The sequence below is a fragment of the Salvia splendens genome, chromosome 12, assembly GCF_004379255.2.
Source record: "Salvia splendens isolate huo1 chromosome 12, SspV2, whole genome shotgun sequence".
Lineage (NCBI taxonomy): Eukaryota > Viridiplantae > Streptophyta > Magnoliopsida > Lamiales > Lamiaceae > Salvia > Salvia splendens.
The window spans coordinates 28,632,516-28,660,503 of record NC_056043.1 but is presented as its reverse complement, the minus strand read 5'-3'; the positions used below and the strand labels follow the sequence as shown (position 1 = coordinate 28,660,503).

Sequence of the window (27,988 nt, the reverse complement as noted above, 5' to 3'; positions counted from 1 at the left end):
CAGCGGCTCGAGCGCAGCGGCGGCGGATGGCGTCCGTACCAGCGGCGCGGACGGCGGTGGCGACAGACGCCACCGCTGCGCATGCTCTTACACTCGCCAATTAAGTTTTCTTTTTTTAAAAAAAAAATAACTCCACAATTAAGTGACACATAGAAAAGACAAAATTATCAAAACATAAAATTGTAGAGAAACAAATCCAAATAATTTCCGTAACGGTTAATAACCATCCATCCAAATAAAATTGCATAGAAATTCAATCGTTACAAAACAACACTGCTTCCAGCAATTGAATCGACCGTTAATTAAAGGAATTTTAGCTCCAAAAATTCGAAAGCAATTATTATCATGAGCTTATGCTTTTGCTCAATCTTGAAGCCCTCGTTTCTGAATCGGGAACTCGATTCCTTTTCCCGACATCGATTGGCGCCAAACCCTAACTCCAAGCCCTATCAATTCTGCAATCTTCGAATTGACGATAATGATTTCTGTTCCATCAAGGCTGTTCACACTGACGGAGTCGGAGTTCTCTACCCCGACGACACCGTTTCCGACTGGACCAATCAACCTGAGGATCAGGTTGATGTTCCGGTGGATGGAATAGTTGGAACTGCGATGGAAGAATCTCATGAAGCACCAAGTCGGACTCGGTTGAAGAAGATGGAAGGCAAGAAGGCTAATGTGGACGACAGCGATAAGGAAAATCGGTTCAAACTGCGAAATGGACGAGAGGTATTGGTTGTCTTGTTCAATCCTGACACGTGTCTTCTGATATAGCGTTGCTTTATAGTGTTGTTTATTTGAGAATTTTCATTTGATTTAGTATGGACTTGTGATTCTTGCGAAGCCGATAAAAATGAGGAAATTTGGTGTTTCATATTCATATGTATCATTTCAAGTACTAATATGAGATTGAATAGCTAGGTGTTTGAAAAAGTAGCTTGTTAGTCTAACCTGCTTTGTAGTGTCATGTAATTGAGGATTTTCACTTGATGTTGTAGACTTGTAGTGTATGGGCTTGTGATTCATTAGAGGCTGAAAATGAATTCATATGTGCTCGATATTCATATGCATCTCTTTGATTACTATTTGAGGTTCGAATCTAGTTGGTTAAAGATAAAGCTGGTTATTTTGTAATTGAGGATTTTCACTTTATTTAGCATGCACATGTGATTCAGCTGAAAATGAGGAGATATGTGTTTGATAGTAATATGCATCATTTTGACTACTAATATGAGATTCTAAAGCTAGGTCTTTGAAGAGAAAGCTTATCTTGTTGGTGTGGCGAGGAAAGGGGACAACGATATTTCATTTGGTATAGAGGATTCACTTAGTGAACTAGCGCAGCTTGCTGATACTGCTGGTTTGTTTGTTGCTGGCTCTACTTACCAAAAGTAAGCTACTAGTTTATTTCATTTCCAGTTTGAATATGTCGACAAATTTTGTACGTGTTGAGAATATTGAGAGATTGTTCACTAAGTGAGCAGATTTTCGTTTTTGGTGTAGCCTTGTGACACCCAACCCCAGGACGTATATAGGGTCTGGAAAAGTGGCAGAGATTAAGAGTGCCATCCAAGCATTTGATATCGAGACAGTTATTTTTTATGACGAACTTTCACCAGGGTTAGTTCTTAATGACTTCACCAGTGATGCTTACTCTCCTGAATTTTCAATTCTTTCAACCATGGAAATTTTGTTATAGCTTAGGGTATTGTCATGTAAATTTGACATATAAAGTGGTTTTTAAGTTTTCTTAGTTTTATGTAGGCTAATTACAATTTCTTTCCCATCTATTCTGGAAAATGTATAAAATAACATGCTCTATGAGAAATAGCAATTTAGTACCCGACCTTTACAAATTTTATCAACTCTAGCATCAAAGCTAATTCTAGGCACCAGGCATCAGATGTGGCTTACTCGGATATTAGGTCTAATGATAGAATTGATCAAATCTATAAAGGACAATCACTATATTCATATTTCTCATAGATTAGGGTTTTGATAAAAAGAGAATTTATGGCAGTATAGAACTTTAATTAGCTCTTCTATTTAACTATATGTGCAACATGGCCATGCTATTGGACTGAGGAACTAAGAGTTAATGCCTTAATGGTGGTGGGTCTTCCTTTCTTGTGTCCTATATATGACGATTTTTATGTTCAAATGGGTTCTTCTCCCAACTTATGTTTTATTTTTTGAAGAAAGGCAATTGCGGAATTTGGAGAAGACCTTTGGTGGTGATGTTAGGGTATGCGACCGCACTGCACTTATCCTTGATATCTTCAACCAGCGAGCAGCTACCAGTGAAGCTGCTTTACAGGGACTTTATGCTTATTTGTGTCTTCAAAAGTAGTACTTCTTCTGATATTAATAAGTTTAGCTTTCACTTTCAGGTTTCATTGGCTCAGATGGAATACCAACTACCACGATTAACAAAAATGTGGAGCCATCTTGAACGCCAAGCTGGAGGACAAGTGAAGGGTATGGGTGAGAAACAAATTGAAGTTGATAAGCGTATCTTGCGTGACGAGGTGGGTTTTTTCATAGTTCTTGGACATAGGTCAAATTTCAAGCGGGTCCATAACTTCTGATATCACATGCCTTTTAGCCATGGCCATTATTCATATAGTAGTTTAGGATCTGAACTATTATTTTGTTGTCTTGTATTGTTATAACTGACTGTTGATTATTTTTATTTTTTATTTTGTAAGATTCTCAATGATCTCAGAGTTACAGTGTCTGGTGAAGTACCTCTTATTACATTCTACTAGTTCGTTATCATTTAAGTGATGCAGTATCACCTTTATAGTTTACTTCAGTAAAATTGACCACATACTATGACTTTATGAGGACAGTGGACTGCCTTTCTTATAACTAACTATACGAGTTAATAGTAATTGGACTGAACGCTTTGGTACTCGAATTACCTAAAAGAGTTTTCTGAAAGTGTCTAGTAGTATATTTCTTTCTTCCGTTCCCTATCAAAGCAATATTGCTTTGAGCAACTGCAATTGTTAGTACCATGTTTCCATGAACGGACCTTTGTTTCCACCCTGTTTGGCTTCCATGCCTTTTTTGGTTTTTCATGTCTGTAACTTGCCATTTTTTCTGGACTTTTCAGATTGGTGCTCTCAAGAAGGAAATAGAATCTGTCCGCAAACATCGAAAGCAGTACAGAAACTGTCGATTTGCCATACCCGTCCCTGTTGTATCATTGGTATGAAATTTTATTTCGGCTTAGTTAGTGGATAAACAATCTCAATGATATTAGTCAGCTGATTAAAAGAGGATTTATTTTGGCCACATCTTCCACTAAACCTATATGCTTAAGAGAGCTGCAATATAATGCTCTATTTCATGCATGGCCCTTGTTTCTGAATCATAACTCTACTACTTGTATTGATTATGTATACAAGTAGTTGAATCATGAATGTGCAATGGCATGCACGGTTACTTTCTGTATACAAATGATTATTTGTTCAGCCCTTGTATGAATGAGAGATATGAATGTCACATTTTATGTTTCAGGTTGGGTATACAAATGCTGGAAAAAGTACCCTTCTAAACCGTTTGACTGGAGCTGATGTTCTTGCAGAGGACAAGCTATTTGCAACACTTGATCCTACTACAAGAAGGGTTCAGGCTAGTATTATGTCCCAAAAAACACTTCTTTCTTCAATTCGATTTAGGACAATTAACCTCACAGTCACAGCTAATTATGATTTATGATCTTAGTAGAATATTTCTAAACACAAACAATGGTTGTTTAGGTACAACTTCAAATTTTTCTTAGTAATTATTTCTTAGATAATTTTAATTTTTTAAATCTATTTAGCATTTAATGACCCTTCAAATCATTCTGTTGATGGCTGTTTTTCGCTAATATGAAATACAATCAGATTTAGTATTCATTATTCAACTTTTTTGCTTCCCTTAATTCCTTTTACTTTACTCTGCTAATCAGTGATATTCATGATTTGGAATGGATAAGATAGCAATACTTTACTGTTAATTGATTCTGCTATAAAATGTCATTTTTGCACATCCTAAAGTCTTATTATCTTTTGTATAGACAAAGAATGGGAAGGAGTTCCTTTTGACTGACACTGTTGGCTTCATCCAGAAGTTGCCAACAACATTGGTAAGTACCTTTCCAAGTCCAGACGTTTCATTGTTGTTATCCATTTTTTCTTGAGATATGGTTCATAGTTTTCTGATTTACTGGATCCCCACTTTGTCTCTCTGTTAAAGCATCCACAAGGAATTATATGGGGGTTATAGCCCAACACAGTGCATCGGATGCACAAAACTAAATGTAATTACATGAAATTCATGATTAAGAAAATAAAATTTTACATCCTTTTCCTAATATTAATAGATGTGCTAAATAAAGTTAATAAGGAGAATAATAGGTTATATAATGATCTTAAATAAAATAGTTTAAAGGCATTTGCTTGTACCGAAATGATTTTGTATGGTATTGGTGGATTGTGTTTGTAGAGGTAGTAGGTGGGTGTTGAGGATTGAGATTTTACATGATGTGGCATGTGAGACCCACCAAATAGGGGAATGACTCCTGCTTGTGAGGATTATTATCATGATGTTCTTATCTCTGATCTTTCTTCCACCAGATTGCTGCTTTTAGAGCTACTCTTGAAGAGATATCAGAATCGTCACTTCTGGTACATGTGGTGGATATAAGGTAAAAGTGATGTCAAATAGCAGCTGTGAATCACAACTATGCAGTTTCTGATAACATTGTCCAATTTGAATCAGCCATCCATTGGCTGAGTTACAGATTGATGCTGTGGACAAAGTTCTTGAAGAACTTGATACATCCTCCATCCCAAAGTTAATTGTGTGGAACAAGGTATAATGGATCATCTACTCTATACTGTTTGTTGGTTGACAGCTTGCTGAATCACCTAGATTTTGTATTACCATTTATATTGTCTAATAAAAATTTTAAAATAATCACCCCTCCTGCTCTTATGTCAAGTTTGTTCAGGATGAGGCAATGCACATTAATTTAGCTGAATGATATTTTTCTTAAATTACATCTCTTGTACATGAACGTGTATGACTGCATGGCACAAGCCTCAGTCGTATTGTTTCTTCTACAGCATTGGCACAATTTGGCAGTCCAATTTATAACGATAACTTATTTTGTTTATTGTTCTTAATTATGAAGGTGACGTGTAATCACAGATCTGTTCAAATTACATGCTCTGACAGATTGATCCAAATTACATGAGGATTATGTTATGGGTTAATTCATATTTTTGCAGGTTGATAATGCCAAAAACCCTGATAAAATAAGGTCTGAAGCCAAGAAAAACCCTGATATTGTATGCTTATCTGCTTTAACTGGTGAAGGACTTGATGATTTCTGCAACGCAGTTCAAGAAAAACTGAAGGTACTAATCACTTCCTCTCTTCAAATTTGGAAGGTGGTTGTTTACATGATCCTGTAACTTTTTTTGTATTCAATATGCTTGCTTGGTCCTGTTTTTTTCTACAGGATACGATGGTATGGGTGGAAGCTCTGATTCCTTTTGACAAAGGAGAGCTCCTAAGCACCATACATCATGTTGGCATGGTTGAAAAGATTGTAAGTTATTCTTCTTCGTATTTCTATTTTACCCACCCTTTGTGAAATTGAAGCTTGAAAAAATTGAACAGATTCTGTTCATATCCAAAGCTTTTCTGAAAGATCATTTCATACTTGAGAACCTCCCTTTTAAAGTACTCCGAAGCTTTAAAGTAGTTAATATAGGACTGAGAAAGAGAAACATAAAACATAGGATATCACAGTTTTTCCTCAAAGCTGGCTTATCTAATAATTCCTACTCGCAATATGGGAAATTGGTCGTTTGACAGGATAGAAAGATATCACTAGTTTCCAAAATGATTTGGATAAACCTGGGTTCATTAAATTTGATGCTAGAATCTTGTATGGTTTGCTAGATACCAGTGCAGCAATATAAACCAAAATAGTACAGAAAACTGGATATTTCCCATCTTGCCTTTGGAAAATTATTTAATCCTACAAAAACATGAGTAAAATTGTGGAAAAGGAGTAATATATGTATTCCTCTATTTTCCATCGAAGAGAACACACCAAAAGAGTATAATTGCTCTTCTATTCAGAAGCATCTGATCCTTTAATCTTATCGAGATAAAAATTGGGGGTTATGCATAGAAAATGCTCAATTCAGTATCCATTTCATAGGTATTTTTGGCAACAATAATATAGGAACTCGGCTCTTAACCCCCCTTAAAGAAAAGTGAGCGATAATGATAATGATATGACAGGAGTATGTTGAAAGCGGAGCTTTGGTGAGAGCTCATGTTCCACTCCGCTTTGCCAGACTTCTCACTCCAATGAGACAAACCTGCGTGTCATAGATCGTTTGCAATTATTCGGATATGTTGGAGTTCGAGATGAAGATGCGGTTGCAGCTCATGTGATCGTGATCAGTCCATGTAGCTACTGAAGCAGTGCTGGTGGCTAATTCCCCAAACTCTTTCCTCTGTATATAGAAACCGTGAGTTGCTTTCATATCGAAGTTTCTTGCTCATATATCAGGAAACCTCAAGCAAGGTGGAAATGAAATGAAATGAAACTCTTTTACTAGCTAAGGATGTTTAGAATCACAAATTTCTAGCTAAGGAAATTGTTTCTTACTTATATTGCAAGCTTCTCGTGAAAGGTCGTTCACTAGGCAATGCTAAAGTATTTAATATGTATATCATGATAAATGTCATGGCAAGAGCTTTAACTCTATATACTAGTATTTTTATTTCTTAAGATAAAAATAAATAAATTAGATTTGAAGTTAAAAGTTTCGAACAAATTTGTTCTCTCACCTCTCTTATTTCATTAATTTTTTTCTTTCTTATTCAATTTTTTATTTTGTAGGAGTACTTTTTTCTGGTTTTATTTTACTTTCTTTATTTCTTTTTTATTCTATATTTGTCTTAAAATAGCACAACTTAAAACAATACGTGTTTTAATGCACAATAGTTAAGTTTGAGAGATAATGGAATTAGTATTAGTGGACTATGGAGCCTAAATTATTAGTAGTACTACTAGTTGTGTAAAAATTAAGTCACATAAACATGGATTTCTAAAGGGTAAATTATGTAATAAATCACAAATAATAGTTAAAGTATGGCTTGTCCCTAATTTTTGTCGTTTTTTTTATGAAACTCGATGATGTGGCAACCAAATTTATCTATGTGGACAAAACGGTAATAACACATGACGAACGACGTGGTGCAGTAAAAAGTAAGGAGCACCAAATATGAAAGATGAATTGAATGAATTAAAAGCATTTATCTTAAAAGATAGCATAATAGGTATATCTTCAATTTGCAAATCTAACATGTTTGTGATTTTTATCTCTCGTGTTGCCTCATTGTTACATGACGTTAACGTGGATAAATATTAGTGGTGTGAGTCCCCCAACAAATTCCAAGAATTGTTGAACAAAGCATGAGCAAAGTTTAAGTGATCAGGCTCAAAGACGGCGTGATGAGTCAATATTTGTTTGAGGGAATGGAGTGTGTGTGAGAGATCCATGATCTGAGCCCTCAGCACCAAGTTGTGCGCCTCAATTTTGACACACTGCTGCATGGTGGCATTCATGCTTGTTAGGATTGGCACACACAAGGCTTTCACACACTCAATAAGATCACACACACACTCACTGTTGTATGAGATCACACAATGCAGAAAAACACACACACTCACACTTTGAGTATTGAAGATGATAATCTTGGAGAGAAAACTGGAAAACTCTTTATTGATTAAACTCTACTCTAAACTACATACACGGTGAGCTATTTAAAGCTCTATAATCAAGTAGCAACTGCTACTAACTAACTACAAGAAGAATCAAGAAAGCAAGAAGAATAACCGCTACATCTCAGCTAACTAACTGCTGCTCCAACGGCTAGTTCGGCTAGGTTGCTTCTACCTTCTCGGTTCAAGACCGAACTCCTTCCTCGGTTCAAGACCGAACTCCTTCTCGGCTTACAACCGAACTCTTCCTTCTCGGCCCATTCCAGCTCAACGCCGAGCTTCCTTACCGAGCTTCCATACCGAGCTTCCTTACCGATGAGCTTACCGACTTCTGCCTTCTTCTTCTTCTCGGCTAGTTCCAGGCTAGTTCCAGCTCGGTAAGCCGAGCTTACCGAACTCCTTTCTAGCCGAGCTTCTTCCAACTGAAATGAGCACTCCTTTATTACAATTCTCCACCTGAGGGCTCATCTCAGTTCTTGCACAAACATTGATCAATTTCTTGCAATGATCAAACTTGTCTCTACCTAGAGACTTTGTTAGCATGTCAGCCGGATTGTGCAAGGTGTTAATCTTAATCACCTTCACTCTCCCCTTTTCAATCTGTATTCAGCTTGGATTTGTCCACCAAAATCCATGTTTTGTTCTTGAGTAAAGACTCTATTTCCTCATTCATGGCTTCAATCCATCTTTCTCTATCTTTACTCTGCATAACTTCTTTATATGTGAGTGGATCTGCACCATCAATACCTTCAGCTGCACACAGAGCATAATACACAACATCAGAGAACTTTGTTGGTGGCCTTGTTTCTCTTCTAACTCTGTCCCTTGCAAGCTGATAGTCCCTGATAGAGTCTGATATAGACTCACCAGCCTGGTTGCCCTGAGTTGGAGCCTCTTCTTTATCTGAATCAGACTCACTCCCTGAGTCAATAACTCCACCTGCTCCTAGGCCAACCCCCACAGGCTCCACCTTGAAGAAATCACCCTCATCTTCATTGGAGTCCGGCTTATCTTTCAGGAATGGCATCTGATCCTCCAAGAACACCACATCCCTACTCACCAAGACCTTCTGCTTACCGGGCTCAATACACCAGAGCCTATACCCCTTAACACCCCTCTGATACCCCAGCAAGATACATTTCAGAGCCCTAGCTTCAAGCTTACTTTGCTTAGCATGAGCATAGGCTGCACACCCAAACACCTTGTATTTTGAGTAGTCACTGTGAGCTCCATACCACATGTAATCAGGAGTTTCAGATTTCAGGGCAGTAGATGGGCATTTATTGATGAGATAGGCTGCTGTATACACAGCCTCACCCCAGAATCTGCTGCTCAAACCAGACCCAAGAAGTAGGCACCTCACCCTCTCTAGGATTGTCCTATTCATCCTCTCCACAACACCATTTTGCTGAGGATTACCAGGAACAGTCCGGTGCCTCTTCATACCCTTCTCTTTACAAAACAGATCAAACTCAGCAGACAAGAACTCTAGGCCATTGTCTGTCCTTAAGCATTTAACACTTCTACCCTTCTCTAGCTCAACCTCCTTACACCATATCTTGAACTTTGTGAGTGTTTCAGATTTTTCTTTAAGAATATATACCCACAACTTCCTTGTATAGTCATCAATGATAGCTAGATAATACTTTCCTCCACCAATTGAACACACCGGTGAAGGCCCCCAAAGATCACTATGTATGTAGTCTAAAGGGGCTGTAGAAGAGTGAATACCTGTAGGATAGGGTGCCTTCTTAGCCTTTCCAAGTATACATTGCTCACAGGGGTCCATCTTGTTGAAATCTCCAGAGATCAGACCCTTCTTGATGAGTTCTTTCAAGCTTCCTTCGGCTGGGTGGCCCAATCTCTTGTGCCATAGCATTATGGAATCATCTGACACTGCATTGCTTTCTCCATCAACAGCCTTAGCCTTCAGATAATAGAGAATATGCTCTCTGTCAGCCTCCATCATCACTGCATCTCCAGATTTCACAAACAATTTTCCTTGACTCATCAATATGGTGAACCCTTTCTGTTCCAGCATTCCCAATGAAATGAGGTTCCTCTTCACTTCTGGAATATACCTCACCCCAGTTAGGATCTTTATAGAGCCATCTTGTAGGCTTAGCTTTACCTTCCCTATTCCTTTGATCTGACAGATGTGGTTATTACCAAGAACAACCGTACCCGATGCTTCTTGAAGATCATGAAACCAGCTTCTATTGGGGCACATATGGAAGCTGCACCCCGAGTCCATTATCCACCTATGGCTGACCCCACTATCACTGATATTCATGAGTTGAGCCGGGGGATCAGCACTCTCCACACAATCAGATTGATTGTGTCCCTCAGAGGCCATCTTTCTCTTCCATGCATGACAATCTTTCTTCAAATGTCCAGGTTTCTTGCACCAATAGCAGGCTCTGGTTTCCTTCTGAGCATCTGAACTTGAGGGTTTAGGGCCCTCAAACTTCTTCTTGAAGTTCTGCTTCTTGAACTTCTTCACATTCAAGGCCTCTGCAGCTTGAACATTGGAGCTTGCAGAGCCTCTGTTGGCTGTCTTCTGGAGTTCTTTGGCCATCAAGGCTGAATAGACTTCTGCATAGGTGATAGGTTTATCTCTTCCATAGATAATTGCATCACTTAGCTGGTCATACGAGCTAGGCAAGGCATTCAATGTGAGAATGGCCTTATCCTCATCTGAGATCTTGACATCAACAGATCCCAGGTCATCAATGATCTTGTTGAACTCCTCTAGCTGCTCAATGATGGACCTATCTCCAGAAAAACTATAGGCATACAGCCTCTTCTTGAGATACAGCCGGTTAGCCAAGGATTTGGCCAAGTAAACTTCATCTAACTTGTCCAAGATCTCCACCGCAGTCTTGGCTTCTTGAACTTCCCTCAAGACCTTATCTCCAAGGCACAGAATCACTGCAGAATGTGCCTTGAGCTGCATCTCCTCCATCTTTGCCTGAGCTTTTTCATCAAGCACTGGAGCCTTTCCTTTCTCCTCTGGTTTTGCAAGAACTGCCGCCAAGCCTTGTTGAATTAAAACCGCCTTCATCTTCATCTTCCACAGGCCATAATCATTCTTGCCTGTGAACTTTTCTGCATCAAGCCTTGCTGCCATCTCTGAAACCGTTTGATCCTCTGCAAATCAGTTTCAATATCTATTTCCCACAGACGGCGCCACTTGTTAGGATTGGCACACACAAGGCTTTCACACACTCAATAAGATCACACACACACTCACTGTTGTATGAGATCACACAATGCAGAAAAACACACACACTCACACTTTGAGTATTGAAGATGATAATCTTGGAGAGAAAACTGGAAAACTCTTTATTGATTAAACTCTACTCTAAACTACATACACGGTGAGCTATTTAAAGCTCTATAATCAAGTAGCAACTGCTACTAACTAACTACAAGAAGAATCAAGAAAGCAAGAAGAATAACCGCTACATCTCAGCTAACTAACTGCTGCTCCAACGGCTAGTTCGGCTAGGTTGCTTCTACCTTCTCGGTTCAAGACCGAACTCCTTCCTCGGTTCAAGACCGAACTCCTTCTCGGCTTACAACCGAACTCTTCCTTCTCGGCCCATTCCAGCTCAACGCCGAGCTTCCTTACCGAGCTTCCATACCGAGCTTCCATACCGAGCTTCCTTACCGATGAGCTTACCGACTTCTGCCTTCTTCTTCTTCTCGGCTAGTTCCAGGCTAGTTCCAGCTCGGTAAGCCGAGCTTACCGAACTCCTTTCTAGCCGAGCTTCTTCCAACTGAAATGAGCACTCCTTTATTACAATGCTCTTCGATATCTGGTTATTTAGTTTGGAGAGATGAGCAACCTCGGCCGTCAGATCGTCCATATACTTCTGCTTCTTCACCCGTGACAGCCGCGCTGATTCACGGTTCGATTCCATTCTCCTCTGCTTCCGCTGTTGCACATCCGAGGAAGAACACGCCGAGGAATCCATTTTCATTTACTATTTTATTATGTTAAAACGTACAACCAGTAGACAAAAACAAGAGTGAAGGAGATAAGCTCTGCGCCGCAAACCAGAATAGGAGTAGTAGTATATCATAAAATTACCACAAACAACAATCTCACTAACCACATGCATCACACATCAATCTCTCTCTACCTATATGCATATCATCTACTAGAATCTAGCTAATTATCTTCCTTGAGAGAGAGAGAGAGAGGGAAAGGGAAGTAGTGAGGGAAGGTGATGACCTATTTATACAAGAAGAGTAAAGAAAAATGAAGACAACTGAAAATATATTCTAAATTAAGGGGAAATGGCGAACGAGAGAGAGGAATCCAGAGGTAGAGTTGTCGAGGGGAGAGAGGGTCATATAGATTCCTCCTCTTCATAAAAGCAATTCTACGAACTAGTATAGTATAAACTTTCTCCATCCTCTAACTAAAAACAAAATCAAATTTCACCACGAACTATTTTCAGCAATTTTAAATCGAATTACGTGGAATTTTCTCGAGTCAATTTAGCTTATAACATGATGTTATTGTGCTCAATATTACTATCTTTTTTTCAACGTTAAGTACTTTGGCAGTAATGAATTTGGTTAGAATATTATGTTCAGTAAAATTAAAATATTCAAATTGTTGCCTTTGGGATGAAGGCAAGTAAAAAGTCTAAAGCAAACACTTTAGAAGCCAATTGTAAGTACAATTTTTAATCAAATCAAGTAAGGTATAGTGGTTATAACCTCTACTACTTTGCTACCGTTATCATTCACTTTGTACAAATAGTTCGAAAAAGAAAAGTATCATCATACACCTGGAAATAGTGAATTACTAGTATACTACACTATAACGTTCTAGAATAAAATACTAAAATGAATAAGAGCACCCGCAACGCTGGCCGCCCGCGTTCCGCGTTTCGTGCCGGCGGAACGGAACCGGCGCGCGACGCGTTGCGGAGGTGCGTTCCGTCTCCGTGTCGTGCCCATGCCGTCGCGGGTGCCGTCGCCGCGAGACGCGGCACGGCTTGTGTCGCCACGCGCTTCGGCGACGTGGCTCGCCCTGCGTCGTGCGTGACACCCACTCGCCGGCCCGCGAGTAGGCGTCGTCACGCTGACGCAATAAATTCATTTTTTTAAAAAAAATGAATTTTTAAAAAATATTTTTTATTTATAAAAATTGTTTTTTATATTTAAAAACAATTTTTACAAATAAATGAATACTAGAAATTCGTATTAGCCCATATATATTTGATGAGCTTGCGAATTTATAAAACTCATTCTTGGTTGTCTCTCTTTTATAGAGACATCCTTGAATGTTTCATGTTCCACTTTCGATGTGGGACAAACTCATCCTTGATATCTCTATTTTATAGAGACATCCTTGAAAGTTTTATGTTCCACTTTCGATGTGAGACAAACTCATTCTTGGTTATCTCTATTTTATAGAGATATCCTTGAATGTTTTATGTTCCACTTTCGATGTGGGACAAACTCATTCTTGGTTATCTCTATTTTATAGAGACATCCTTGAATGTTTTATGTTCCACTTTTGATGTGAGACAAACTCATTCTTGGTTGTCTCTATTTTATAGAGACATCCTTGAATGTTTTATGTTCCACTTTCGATGTGGGACAAACTCATTCTTGGTTGTCTCTATAAAATTGTATTTTAAATTATGTCATTTTTTATTTTTTTAGGATTTTAATTATGTCTTTTTCTATTTTTTTGAATTTTAAGTTGTAATGTTATTTTAATTTTAATGAAGTGTGTTTGTTTTAATTGAATTGGGTTGGAAATAAAAATAAAAAATGAAATTGAATGAATAGTAATTTAAGGAACGGATAAGAAACGGAGGGTTGCAGGTTTCGTTCCTTAGTTAAGGAATGGAGTAAAAAAGTACAGTGAGGCCCGCAAATAGTAGTTTAAGGAACGGTTTAGAAACGGTGGGGGAACAACGTTTTGGATGGCCTAAGTACTTTATTAAAAGTGTAGAAAGTCCATGTTTTGTAGGTAAGCTCTACATAACCTAAGTTTAAATTAATGCACTTTCAATAGCGTTTAGCATCATGAGCAAAATCTTTCTTGTTAACCTTTACTTAATTAAATACATATTTACATGAAAAAAGTTGCAAAACTTGATTCTAAAACAAAATCAATTCTCAGCCATAGCTTGATAATAAATTACAGCACTTTTGTACTTAGTCAAAAGTGGGTCATTATTGAGGCCCTACATAACCGGCCATGGGACTTTTTGTTTTTGCCTACCTATGAATTTGGAACACAATAGAAAAGTGTAGCACCTTAAATCAAATTTAAATGTTGGTGCAATTATTGTTTAACCATGATAAGGCTGCAGTCTTTATGGACCCTAATCAACTTTCTACTATGTTCAGAAACTAGAAAGAACTAGATAGGAGGAAAATAGAATTGAAAAAAAATATAGTATAAAATAAAAAAGAATGTCAAAAACTAGGAAGAACTGCAAATTAGACAGTGGAAATGATAATTAAGAAGACGAACGAGGCAAAATTACAACGGAAAGGAAATAAATAAAAATCCACAAGTTTAATATTTGGTTGTGTAATGTTTTCATAGAAGGTAAAATTATGTTTTCTAAAATTACAATAGTTACATTATTTTTCGACGAGATTTCTCATCTTACATGTTTCCAATATTTCACTATAAATTCGATCTTCCTGGCTAAATTTATTAGTAATATTTAGTGACTTTTAAGTTGAAACTGATAAATTTTGATGTAAATAATATTGGTACTAGTACTTTTTTGTTGCATCCACTTAGCTTCAGATAAAACGTGCTTAGCTAAACTATGAATTGTTCATAAACCTACTTGATTTCATTTGCGTTAAAAGAAAGAAAGGAAAAACTACTTTTATAGTGTCCGAATATATATTTAAAACATTGAAAAAACCAAGTGCATTGGTAAATCATATCATAAAGTTAACAAGTAAAAAATCTAACCTAACTATTTTTGTCGTGTCCGAATATATATAAAAAACCGAGAGCAATGGTAAAATCTAACCTAACATTTTATAGTAATTTTTGTATTTATGAAAAAAAACATTTCTCCTTTTTGAGGGGTTCTAATATAAGTTGTGCGTAATTTCATCGTTCAAAGTTATTAAAATAATACAAGAATATTGAAAAAGGGACTCATTTAATTAGTTTATAAATTACTTTTCCACTCTTAGAGTTTCTACTCAACGTGATATTCGAATTTTAATTACTACTATAATTTTTTGAATTTTGGTCCTTTATTTTAATTTTATTGATGTCGAAATTTAAATAAATACTAGTATGAAATTAAAAAAAAAATGATATGAACATACTAGATTTGTGGCCTAAACTTAGGATCGTTCCATTAGTCATAACGTGATTAATTCATAGCAGAATTTGTGGTGATTATTAATTTATTATTGATTATAGCCAAGTAGACACTATTAATGATTATTTATGATCAAGTAGACCTTTTCGACCGCTTTTAACTCCCCTAATCTGTAAATCAGACTTTCTTCACCAATTTACTTATGGATTTTATAAGTTGCAAATACTAATTGCTAGTATTTATTTTAATAATTATTTAGTACTCGCATTGTCTACTCTACGCTCAAGTTAAAACCTACTACTAGTACTAGTATTTTTTTTAAAAATCCATCTCTAATTCTCTGTAATGGTGTACCCAGAAAATCAATATCATGCTTATGCCTTATCATGCAAGTGTCTCAACGTAAAAAATGTATAATTCCATAACCCCTACAATATTATTTTGAAGGAAAAAAAAAACATTTTTTTCATGGAGGGATAAGTAATGTACAGGAAATGTTGATGGCATACAACACCAGACCTATGTACAGATTACAAGGCAATTGCTCTTGAAAAGAGGTCAAGCCCGTGAACCGCATTACAAATGCCGATATTAGCAGAACATTAGCAGCTCAAACTGTTAATGCCATTGCTTCTCATCATTATTGAAATAAGAGGCTAAAATAAGGAAAAGAAAAAAAGGAACCCAAATGATCACTGTTCTTATAACTTAAACAGAACACAGACTTACAACGTCGAATCTTCAAATGGCGATTTCGGTGGTTGCAGGAGCACCTTCTGGGTGGTAGTGCAGTATCTCAGTCCACATCATTTCTCTAATCATCCCCTCCTCTAGATCCTCATCTATGTCGAGGTTGATTGGGACCTGAGCTGGAGGATCACATCTCGGGTCATACAGGGGAGACATGTACGGGTGTTGGAGTGCATCAGTAACACTTATCCTCTTTGAAGGGTCAAAGACAAGCATCTTCTGCAATAGATCGATCGCCAGAGGATGGGCGTGGGGATAAAGACGGGTGAAGGGAGTCCCAAGGGAGTATGGAAGAGTTCTGATGTATTTCTTTGCCTTTGGATTGTCAATGAAATCAAGATCGTCTTCCTTTTGGCTGCCAAGGATGTTGATGATTAACTTTAGTTGGTTAAGACACTCTGTACCGGGAAATATAGGCTTTCGACCAAGGAGTTCTGCAAAGATGCAACCAACAGACCATACATCTATGGATGTCCCATAGTTGTCACAGCAGAGAAGGAGCTCTGGGGCCCGATACCAGCGAGTAACCACATACTCAGTCATGAACTGGCCTTGACTGCTGCTGGTACGAGCAAGGCCGAAATCACATATTTTAAGATCACAGTTAGCATTGATGAGCAGGTTGCCGGGCTTTAAATCGCGATGAAGAATATTTGCGGAGTGAAGATATTTCAGACCTCTAAGTAACTGCATTAGTTTTTAGAAATAGTAACAAACAAAGGTGAACAACCAATTGTGCAATATCACTTTATCAGAATTGTGTATATATGTACAGATAATCATAATAAAAAACAGTAAATGAAAAAGAAATCAAATCAGTCATTCATATCAGATGATCATGGAAATCTCAGAATACTCATCCGAAGAACAATGTTAGGTCATATCCTCATTCTTGGCATCACGAATATACCAAAGAATGGTATATGCACAATCCCCTAGGCACAAGCAAAAGAAAATTTCCTTTCGACAAATAAACTAGAGCAATTATAAATGTCATGATTTGTCCCTGTATTCCACAGTCAGTAGAGTACAAGCTAGAAACAGACGTTGATAAAGGCATTACCAAGACTTTCATGACAAAAATCCTAGGATCTCAAACAAGAAATTAAAGTTTCTAATAAATAGGATATAGATGTCAGAATTTAGCTGACAGGAATGCATATAATAATCAAATCATGATTTTCAAAAGTAGGTACCGATTTTTTTCCCTTTTCTTTTTTTCCCCAATGGTAGGGGAGAGGGATGGTATGATGCGGTAGACGTTCTGGTGTAAGAAGATTATAAGAATGAATGCATACATCTGTAAGACACAACTGAGTGACTGACCAAATCCATCATTGTAATACAACTTTGTTGCAAAGAGTCAAGCAAGCTGCCACTGCACTATCTACAACACAACTACTCGTGGAATACCTGGAAAAGGAAGTACTGGCAATGGTCATTTGAAAGTGCTTGAGATGACTTGACGATCTGATGCAAATCTGTATCCATAAGCTCATATACCAAATACACGTCTTTGAAGCTTCCCTTGTGAAAAGGGAGCATGGCATCTTTCAGAGCTATCACATTTTCATGTCTGAGATGCCGGAGAAGCTTCAGCTCGCGTAAAGTTCTTAGTGCATCAACGCGATTTTCAAAGGCATTGTGAATTTTCTTGATAGCAACTTTTTCATTAGTTTCTCTGTTAACTGAAGAACACACTATGCCATAGGCACCTCGACCGATGGGCTTGATTGGAACATATTTTGTATCAATCTCAAAAAGCGTTTGCCACATGGAGTAGTAATGTTTCCCTTCATTTCTGACCCCATTTGGAGGTTCCACTGGAGTTGCCATACTAAAAAAGCCATTGCCAAATATTAGAGAATGAAAAAAATTGGTTGGCATCTCTACAAAGAATATTCCTAAAATAGTGTCATAACAAGTAATCGAAGAGGTAGTTCTCGCTCAAACTTCTGCTCAAATCCTTACTTAGTTAATAATTGGTGTTTGATTCTAATTAACAATTGTACATGATATCATTACACAAATAATACTACAAAAGATATAGCAGTTGACAAGCAGAACATTGCATCATTTCCTTTAACAGATTATACAACTTTACAAGAAAACAGAATCTCCCCATTTCTCAGTAAGATAATCTGCAAGTCTATCCCAATCATACTAGCAATAAAATATCAATATAAACTAGTCAATGTCAGCCTAGTTGTGAATGGTAAATGATATTCTCACAACAAGCATACAACAAGAGAATCATTCACCATTTCCTTATCCAACTAAAAGTGCACCTATACTCTTTGGAGGCTGGCTGACTACTGAGACAATATAGAAAATTATGAACTCAGCTTATATTCGTTGTATCTTTGTTCCATAATTCAATCCAACTGGTAAGGGCCGTGTATCATTACATAATGACTCATACCCATCATACACACAACATAACTGGTAAGGATTAAACAATAAGTAAAAAATATGAAAAGGGAACAATATTAAGGGAGAAATTTGAACACAAAAAGACTTGAGGTAAACAGAAGCCCACTAAAGACCCAAGTTTTTTTTGTTCTCTTCTTTTCTAAATTTTGAAGGAGACAGACAAAGTATCAATTTTTACATAAAGCAAACGACAAGTAAACATAATTGAGAGTACTTCAACAACGGGAACGAAAAACAAATTCACAAAAAAAAGGAGAAAGAGGAAAACTCTTTTACCCCGATATTGACCTCAAATGTCTTCAAATCGCCCCTCAGACCACAAAATTATTCATTCCCCCATCCGAATTCCGACCTATAGCTCAAATCAACCCTAAACCCTGCCGTAGATCCCCATCTTAAGGTGCTAAATTCACTCAAATATCGATTCTTTCTGGAGGAATTTCACTCGGTCAAAAGGTGCCTGAAAGTTGCTTCAAATTCACAGAATTGTAGCAGAGGATCTGCAGCAATAATTTACCTCACATTCCTATTGATGTTTTTCACTGCAAAGGATAATTTGTGGATAACATTAGCATCTTGTTATTTTCAAGGAAAAAATAATTGTTTGGATTCGTTTTATGGTAGTAGCTCTCTAATGAAGTAAACACGGACCCACTTGCAGACAATCTTTTTTTATTAACATTAATATATTATTATTGCATTGTTTGGTTTGAAAGATATTATTACCTTATTTTATTGTTATTAATCTTTATTTAACTGTCTCGCATGTTAAGTATGCATTATAAGTAATACACTTTCCTCCTACAGGGCCAGTTTGGTTATTCGTAAATTGAATAAACTGTCCATTTTCTCATTTTTTTTGTTCTTGTTTGGTTAGAATCGCTATATTGCTTTGGGGTGTCAAAACGGATAACGGATATCGAGAATTACCTGACCTTGTACGTAACGGATGTTACTTTACTTACCAATTGAGAACGCTAACTCAAATCTAAGTTACTGCAAGTGACCATGATTTCTCGTCCAATAAACATAATATGGTTAGTGTCATATATACAAAGCCTTTGTTATGCATTACCGTTTTCTCTTTCTTTGATGGAGCATCCGACAATGAATTGAATGGGAACCCTTTATAATTATTTTAAGTGGGAATCATTTATAATTATTTTGAGTGCAGTGCAATGACATACTATACTATTTCCTCATTATATTTAAGTTTTCTTTTCTTAACATTTTGCTCTTGAAGACTTTGGCTTACTGGAAGATCTGCTAAGTTAAAACAAATTATTGCAGTTTTGAGGGTTCGGCGATACTTACTTCAATTTCATATTAATATGAAGTATGATATTGTTCGCTTTTGACAAAGTCTTCACGATTTGGTTTTAGGAAAGCTTCTTAAAAAGTCTTAACTTCACTCGTTCCAACTAAGATGACACATTTCTATTTTTAGTAACTTTCTTTCTTTAATTAATACACTCAACCACATTTTTCTTTCTCCTATTAAATATTCAACTCTTTTTTTCTCTCTATTTAATACTTACACTCACTATTTCTCTGTTTAAGTAACCACATTAACCAACTTCTAATATCCAGTGCCAATTAAGAAATGTATATCATCTTAGACAGGATGGAGGTAACTCATTTATATAACTTGCAATTCTACCCATTATTCGAGGATGTGATTACAACCCAATGAGCCTCCCCTCAAACCAAGACTACACATGTCTCAGGTCACCACTGGTCTTAATTGAGACCGTGCAGATGAAGGGGTTGGCAGCGGAAGCGTGCTTACGAATAAATCAGATAATGAAAGCGATATATTTAGCAGATTATTTAGACAAATTCTATTCGCGCAATTATCACATGTATCATGCTCATAACTCAAATAAATCATGCTTTAAGTATAATTGAAACCTAAAACATGCTTTTCTACGGATTAGCTATTTTACCTTGATGATTATTCAAAGAATCGAAGATAGTTAGCGTCTTCTCCACGTGAAGATCTTGAATACTAAACCAAGGATCTTCTGACTGGTTCCCGGACTGTAAACTGATATCAGGGTGGGCTGATCTCACCAGAATACTAGGACTTAAATAAAGAAGACGGAAAACCTATCTCACGGAGGAGAGAAAACATCCCTCACAGTGTAGGAGAGGAGGACAAAAATTATGAGTATAATTAGATGTATTTTCTGTCTCCTTTATTCTCTTATTTATATTAAGTCACATATTGGGCCTAGACAGGGATCTATGGATGGTTTTGGATATGGGCTCCCCCAATTTGCTTTTTCCTAATTAAATTGAACCTCAATTTAATATAAGCTTTTAGTTGGAATATTACGAGCAACCACTACAGAAGTAATATTGAAATCTCCATCCAAATCCGAAATTATAAGTAATTCCATTGTTTGTCATTTATTTCTCGCTCTTAAGATAGAAACATCAATTAATTAATTAGTGTCTGCTATAGACTTAATTAATTAACATCTTATTAATTCCAAGAATGAACTCAGCAAGAAACGCATATTTATTATTCATAGAGTAATCAAACTCCAACTAGCTAGGTTCCGAATAATAAAGCCTTATTTCGAGCTCCTCTTGAGGACGTTATCAAACGAGACTCACATCGCGCACGATTCAACATAATAGCAATCCTAGCACCGCTAGATATTAATCACCACTACCCAATATACCAGGATTATTGGGTTGCGAAAAACCCGCACCATTTGGCAAGTCAAAGTAGTGTATAATCAATACCGCATGCTCAATGCTAACATACATTGATTAAGAAACAAATAATTATCAAGACCTCGTCTTTTAGTAGAAACTTGTCTCGTTGTTAGATCCAATTCAGTGCTCTACCACACCAAGGTCATCTTATTTCAGTAAGGCTTAGAAATATGCAGACTGACATTGCAACCTTTCACGATAGGTAGTCTAAGTCTATCTAGGTTGTGAAATTTTTATTTTTCTTTGTTTTGAACTGACCGTGTTACCTTAAAGTGGACGAAGCCCACAACCGGTCTACTAAAACAAAGACTTAGACTTTGTTAAGTTATTATACATTTAAACATGTAATAAACATCCATTAAATGTAAAACATAACAACATTATGATAAAAATAATCTGTTTTATTCCTTGGAAAATAAAATAAGAGTTTTTACAGTATTCAATCACTCGAAAGATGATTTCTAGTATACAAACTCTAACAGTAGAAACATCAGAGAACACCAAGACTAGAGGTGCCCACGGTTCCGGAACCGGCGGTTACGGTTCGGAACCGCCGGTTCCCGTTTTGGAAATTGCCGAACCGGAACCGAACCGTGAGGGTGTTTCGCGGTTACGGTTCCGGTTCTAAAACCGCTGGTTTCAGTTTCGGTTCCGAACCGGTGGCTTTTTACGGTTCCAAACCGCCGGTTTTTTGCGGTTCCAGCTTGGTTTTACTCTTTTTCGGTGGTTTTTCACGGCTTCGGTTTGGAACTGTCCGAAATCGGCGGTTTCGGTACGATTTCGGTTCAAAAATTTTTGAACTTGAACCGAACCACGGTTCAAAAATCAACGATTTTGGTTCGGGTAAATTCTCACAGTTTGGGTTCGGAACTGTAACCGACGGTTACGGTTTCGGTTTTAACCGTCGGTTCGGTAAACCTTGGGCAGGTCTAACCAAGACCACACATGTCTCATGTCACCACAGGTCTTTGTCGAGACCACGCAGAAACATCGGAAAACACCCTGACCACACATGTCTCAAGTCACCATTGGTCTCAGTTAAGATCATGCAAAAACATTGGAGAACACCAAGACCACACATGTCTCAGTCGAGACCATGTAGAAACATCGGAGAACGTGCAAACAATCAACCGAACCCCGATCCACGTAGGCCCAACCCCGAACTAGGGCTTTGGTACCACCACTGAGAGGGTTCGGCGGTGCACACCTGAATTCCACATTAATATGATATTGTCCGCTTTGGATAAAACCCTTACGATTTTGCTATAAGAAAACTTCCCAAAATACCTCAAATAATAAAGTTGGGATAGTCCATATATATTGCTTGCAACTCCACTCATTTATGCGATCTCATATGGGATGGGTTTTACTATGCATGCACACGGTTCAAAAACTACCGGTTTCGGTTCAGAACCAGCGGTTCACGGTTCAAAATTTCTAGGCAGTTTCGGTTCCGGTTCAAAAAATTGGCGGTTCATGGGGCGGTTCAAAAACGCCGGTTCCGGGCCGGTTCGGCGGTTCAATTTTTTTTTGTTTTTTTTTTATCGTTTTAGTCTTTATTTGACCGAGACTACAAATCACAACTTATAATGTTGGACTTGAGCCTTTGAGTTGAAATATAGTATATTGGATGATTCTCTTTTATAGCTACATGTTATTGGATGTGTTGCTCTTTCTTTCAACGTGGGATAAAAGTCATTATTTGTAACTACATGGTAGATTTCCATCATCTTTGTTTATATCTTGACTATTTTCTATTATTATAATTATAATTTAACAACAAATATTATTACATAAAGTATTATTCTTTAATCCTTTATCATTATCGATTCGTTTGTGTGTAAGTTTATGTAGTATATGTTAACTAATAAATACCATTATACATATTAAGAGAATAATTATTACAAATTGTATTAATATAGCGATAACTATTATATGAATGATTATTTATCTATATACAAATCGTATTACTCAATAATTGTTTATTCTTATCAATCAAGAATATAATCACAAATAATATTTTTATTTATATAAATTATACTACATCTATTAGAATAATAGCTATTATACAAAATCATACTATTAGTCTACTACTAATATATAAATATATAAACTATATTATATCGCTATACAAATCATTCTTTAGTTATCTATTTTATCATTATGATACAAATTATATTAATTGTTGTTCTTTTCACATTTTAATCAATATATTGAGAAAAATAAGCAACATGCTTACATTTAAATCCAATTATTTGAACACGTCCATATTCTATAAATATACAAATTATGAGCAACATGCAACACTCAAATTTAATTAAACTATTCAAACTAAACTATTCTAGTTGATACTATTATTATCTATAAATTTGTCTTAGAAAAAAATTCATACAAAAATAAAGATAATGTTAGTGAATAATAAAATGTAGTATAAAATAAAGAAAAGTAGAAAACAAAAGACAGTTTTGTATCTCACATTGGAAAAAGATGAATGAATGATCTAAACATATAGTTATAAAAGAAAATAATTCAACATATTTTGTCCCATATTGAAAGTAAAACACAAAATATTCAAGGATGTTTCTATAAAAGTGAAACAACAAAGAATGATTTCTTAGAATTATTAAAAGTGAGCACATTTAATCCAAATATTATTTGAACACATCCACATTATATAAATATACAAATTATGAGCAACATGCAACATTCAAATTTAATTAAACTATTCTATTTGATGCTATTATTAATATCTATAAATTTGTCTTAGAAAAAGAATCATGACAAAAATAAAGATAAAATTAGTGAATAATAAAATATAGTAAAAAAATAAAGAAAAGTAGAAGACAAAAGAAAGTTTTGTATCTCATATTGGAAAAAGATGAATGAATGAGCTAAACATGTAGTTATAAGAAAAGATGCTTCAACATATTTGTTCCACATTGAAAGTGAAACACTAAATATTCAAGGATGTTTCTATAAAATAGAAATAACCAAGAATGGTTTTTAGAATTTAGAGGCCCAACAAATAAATATGGGCTATTATGAAATTCTTGTATTTATTTATTTATATGTGAAAATTGATTGATTTTTAAATATAAAAATTAATTTTTATAAATAATAAATAATAAATATTTTTTTAAAAAATTTCATTTGAACCTCCGACGGTTTTGAACCACCGGCTCTGGTTCTTGAAATTCTCGAACCTGAATCGGCCCGCATGAACCGCCGAACCGTCTGCTGGTTCGGAACTGCCGCGCCGGTTCCGATTTGTGAACCGCCGGTTCACCGACGGTTCGATTCGGTTTGTGCATTCCTATGTTTTACCTTCCCAATGTCAATTTTTCCATATATAATTCAGGTTTGAATTGATTCCACGTATAGTTCAGATTTAAATTGATTTATCCGACATAAAATAACATCGTTATCTCCAATTATACTTCATAAAAATTTCTAAAAATTACATGCGACAGGAATTGATTTATCTGACATAAAATAACATCTTTGTTCTTAATAAAAATTCTAAAAGTTACATGTAAATTTTTCCGCGATAGAATGTCACGACTGCCCTTACTAAGGATAGTAAAGACGAGGAAATCCTGACTAGGGAAGGGACTAAGGAGCGGGGAAGAAGAAGGGGAAAACAATGAAAGACAACATCTTAAACAAAGCTTCAAAAGAAAAGTTTTAATCGATTAAATAATTAAGCAGCGGGTTAATATCTCAAGGTAATTAATGTCATAAAGTAGTGTAGAGCAAAACGAAAGACTTTATCAAGAACGATTCGAAACAAGGCAGCGGAATAAAGGTGTCTAGAGAGTCATAGGGAGACGCCTATGTATGAAGACACGACGCATCCAGAATTTCTTAAGGCTCGACTCAACATCCGCCGCAACATCACCGCTCAACCTGCACATAAAGAAAACATATGCAGGGCTGAGTACTTGACATACTCAGTGGACACACGCCAAAATATTTGATAAAAGTTATGTCATCCATACCATAGTGAACTAGAGTTTTAACATTTTAGAAAAGAATATCATCGAGTATCACAAAACATTTTCGTAGACTGACCAGTCAAAACAATCTCCCCACTTTCTCCACAATCAATCAATCACATCCTCTTACCATAGCGCGACGAAAGTGTGGCCACACTAGTCGCCCACGAGACCAGCCGACTAGCAAGGATGGCTCCCGATCCCACCTATGTACACAGCCTGATAGGGTTTGCGGCCCTACTCAGACCCGAATTCGTTTCACACATAGCCCTATAGCCTAACGGAGCAATCTCAAACGAACTAGGCAGCAGGCAACAATCTCAACATCAAAACAATCATGGCATGACATAACACTTTAAACCACCCTTATATTTGCAATATCATAATTTTGAAACGTAAAAGAGTTTTAGTAAAGAAAGCCCACCTCGATTGCTTACAAACACGGTTCACAACTTTATTGAAATCCTTGCTCTTCGTACCCACGTACGAACGACAACCCTTACCAACATCATAACCACATAATACAACACAATCGGTTTTGTATCAACACATTACTCATGCATGCCCTATCGTTCCTTTCATCGTTTTCTCATATTGCCCATCCCAACGTTCACCATCATAAACGATACGAACCCTTTGGCATACATCAATGTGCAACGCATAATCACATCATAGGATAAGTTCTTACTCACACATGTATCATGTATTTCATTCAAAACTTGCCAACAAGACTATTTCAATCAAGACATGAATCTGACTGAACAACGCAGTTGTTTTGTAAAAATCATTAAAAATCCATCCGATATCATTTGAAGCTAAAATTTGGTCACCACACAATAGACACATCAAGGTTCATCCAGTTAAAAATCCACACCAAAATCACATCTTTAAGTCGGTCAAAAACAAAAACGAAACTCACTGGACGAGAATACAAATTCTGACAGGACTGCGCAGTTCAATTGAAAAATTCGTTAAAAATTCATCTTTCGTCAAAAGAGGCTGATATTTTGACACAACATAGAAGACACTTAAAATTTCACTCAGGTAAAAATTCGTGCCAAAATAAGATCGTTTGGTCAGCCAAACACTCGTCGGAACCTACTGTCCGAACACCACAGTTTTCATGCTCAACATTTACAAACTAGGGTTTGTCTATCATTCATCCACACATACATATTCATGCTTTCAACACATATTCCCGCTTCAAAAACGACATCACAACCATGTTCTCCTATTTACACATAGCATTCACCAATGAATCATCCACAAACTCACACACACACATTCATACACGCACATACACATACTTTCTCATGCAAACATCCTTCCCAACCGATTAATTTTTAGATCTACGATTTCTACACTCACTATATGCATTAGGGGATCAAGAAACATGGATTCAATGGTAAGAAGGAGAAAGATGAATCAAATTATACCTTTCTCTTGAAAAACAATCGGTAGGAATGACGAATGATGTGATTCTTCGTTGAATCTTAAATTTCCAACTCCACAATGATGCAAGAACAAGGAATTGGTGAAGGATTGGTGGAGAAGGAGAGGAAGAGAGAGACGTGTGGTATGGAGAGAAGAGGGAGGCGAAAATATGAGGGCTAGGGTTAGGGTTCTTTTAATTTATAGTCTAGGATAAATCCCACAATAAAGCAATTAAAATTGTGGAAGAATAAAATAGAGGTCAATGAATAAATCCCACAATTAAAAGGAAAATAGGCGTGTAGTATGTGGGGGAGTAATTTTCAAAAATTGCTATTTAATTAGCATAGATATTTATTTGGTATTTACTTGGAGAGAAAGATACTCACAAAATAGGTAAAAAGACATTGAGTATCTCATAAATAAAGTAACAAAATAATCCAAGCATCTCCAAGTGGGGAAATAAAAAGGGGCGTGTATAATTGGAAAAATCAAGGAAAAATACTTAAATCCTCAAATCAAATAGGAATAAGATTTAAATTTGGTAATTTCTTGTAGGAAAAGACTCCCACAAAATAGGTAACAAATAAATTAATCCCACAAGTAATTGAAAGGCATATGAGCGAAAATTATGAGGTTTTAGGGAAAGAAAGAATCAAATCCTAATTAACATAGGATATGGAGAGATTTGGCAAGATATGATAAGATTTAATTGGACTTTAATTCAAGGAAAGAGATAAACAAGATACCATTTAAATCTACAAAAATAATTCCCTCTCCTAATTAATAGGAGATTTCGAAAATCTCAAGGGGTGGCCAAGGGGTCGAAAATCATGTAGAATAGCATAAGGATAATTTGGTTTGGATTTAATTTGGATAAATATCCCAAAGCAATTAATTAAATCCAAGAAAGAAAGTATTATTTCCAATAAATATGAGGGCCGAAAATTTCAAATAAAATGGCTAGAATGATTATGCATTATCCCATTTAATTTAATTCATACATTGGAAGCTTAATCACATTAACTCACATAACTCACAACAACTAATTTCACATAATTAACTCAAACACATAGAAACTCAATTTCCACAAAAGAAATTCTCATTTAACATTCACATTAATTAAAAAAAATAAGTCATCAAATAAAAAAAAAGTCACAATTTTCCGGGGTGCTATATAGAATTTATCATCCAACCCATTTTGTAAGACCTCAATAATTTGAATATTTAATCAGTATTATAGCTAGTTGATGACAATTTTTAGAAAATAAATGTATTCAAATACGGAGAAGCAAATTACCAAAAAATCGGTGGGAGAGTAACAAAAATGTCGCTCTTGAAAATGTCTATCCGAATCCAAACGGGGTAATTACATGTTTCATACAAAATGTTTTATCTTTGTTTCAATTTAGTACAAAAAGTATTAAGTTTATATATTTCATACAAAAAGTTTACTTAGTGTTCCAAAATAATACATTCCGTTAAATCACTACTAACACCGTTATTTCCAATTA

The 27,988-nt window shown here is 36.2% G+C and overlaps 3 protein-coding genes across 4 annotated transcripts; 1 reads left to right on the top strand and 2 right to left on the bottom strand.

Moving 5' to 3' along the window:
* Nucleotides 1–215: 215 nt before the first annotated feature.
* Nucleotides 216–6,688, top strand: LOC121758823 (GTPase HflX-like). 2 transcript variants are annotated; one of them, XM_042154235.1, is made up of 13 exons: nucleotides 216–729; nucleotides 1,249–1,391; nucleotides 1,504–1,620; nucleotides 2,203–2,245; nucleotides 2,391–2,528; nucleotides 3,119–3,214; nucleotides 3,526–3,639; nucleotides 4,070–4,138; nucleotides 4,629–4,699; nucleotides 4,774–4,867; nucleotides 5,286–5,414; nucleotides 5,519–5,608; nucleotides 6,313–6,688. In XM_042154235.1, exons 1-13 carry the CDS (start codon nucleotides 346–348, stop codon nucleotides 6,403–6,405), a joined length of 1,581 nt encoding a protein of 526 aa, XP_042010169.1. In that variant the 5' UTR covers nucleotides 216–345; the 3' UTR covers nucleotides 6,406–6,688. The 2 variants fall into 2 exon arrangements, with proteins under 2 accessions (XP_042010169.1, XP_042010170.1); XM_042154236.1 differs by having other exon boundaries at nucleotides 2,203–2,326.
* Nucleotides 6,689–7,447: 759 nt separating this feature from the next.
* On the bottom strand, nucleotides 7,448–12,180 carry LOC121757831 (bZIP transcription factor 11-like). Its single transcript, XM_042153302.1, has 2 exons — nucleotides 11,485–12,180; nucleotides 7,448–7,630 (listed from the first exon to the last, which is right to left on the bottom strand). Exons 1-2 carry the CDS (start codon nucleotides 11,788–11,790, stop codon nucleotides 7,448–7,450), a joined length of 489 nt encoding a protein of 162 aa, XP_042009236.1. The 5' UTR covers nucleotides 11,791–12,180.
* Nucleotides 12,181–15,577: 3,397 nt separating this feature from the next.
* LOC121758828 (mitogen-activated protein kinase homolog NTF3) lies at nucleotides 15,578–18,919 on the bottom strand. The gene is made up of 3 exons (XM_042154240.1): nucleotides 18,598–18,919; nucleotides 17,302–17,725; nucleotides 15,578–16,575 (listed from the first exon to the last, which is right to left on the bottom strand). Exons 2-3 carry the CDS (start codon nucleotides 17,722–17,724, stop codon nucleotides 15,880–15,882), a joined length of 1,119 nt encoding a protein of 372 aa, XP_042010174.1. The 5' UTR covers nucleotide 17,725; nucleotides 18,598–18,919; the 3' UTR covers nucleotides 15,578–15,879.
* Nucleotides 18,920–27,988: the final 9,069 nt, after the last annotated feature.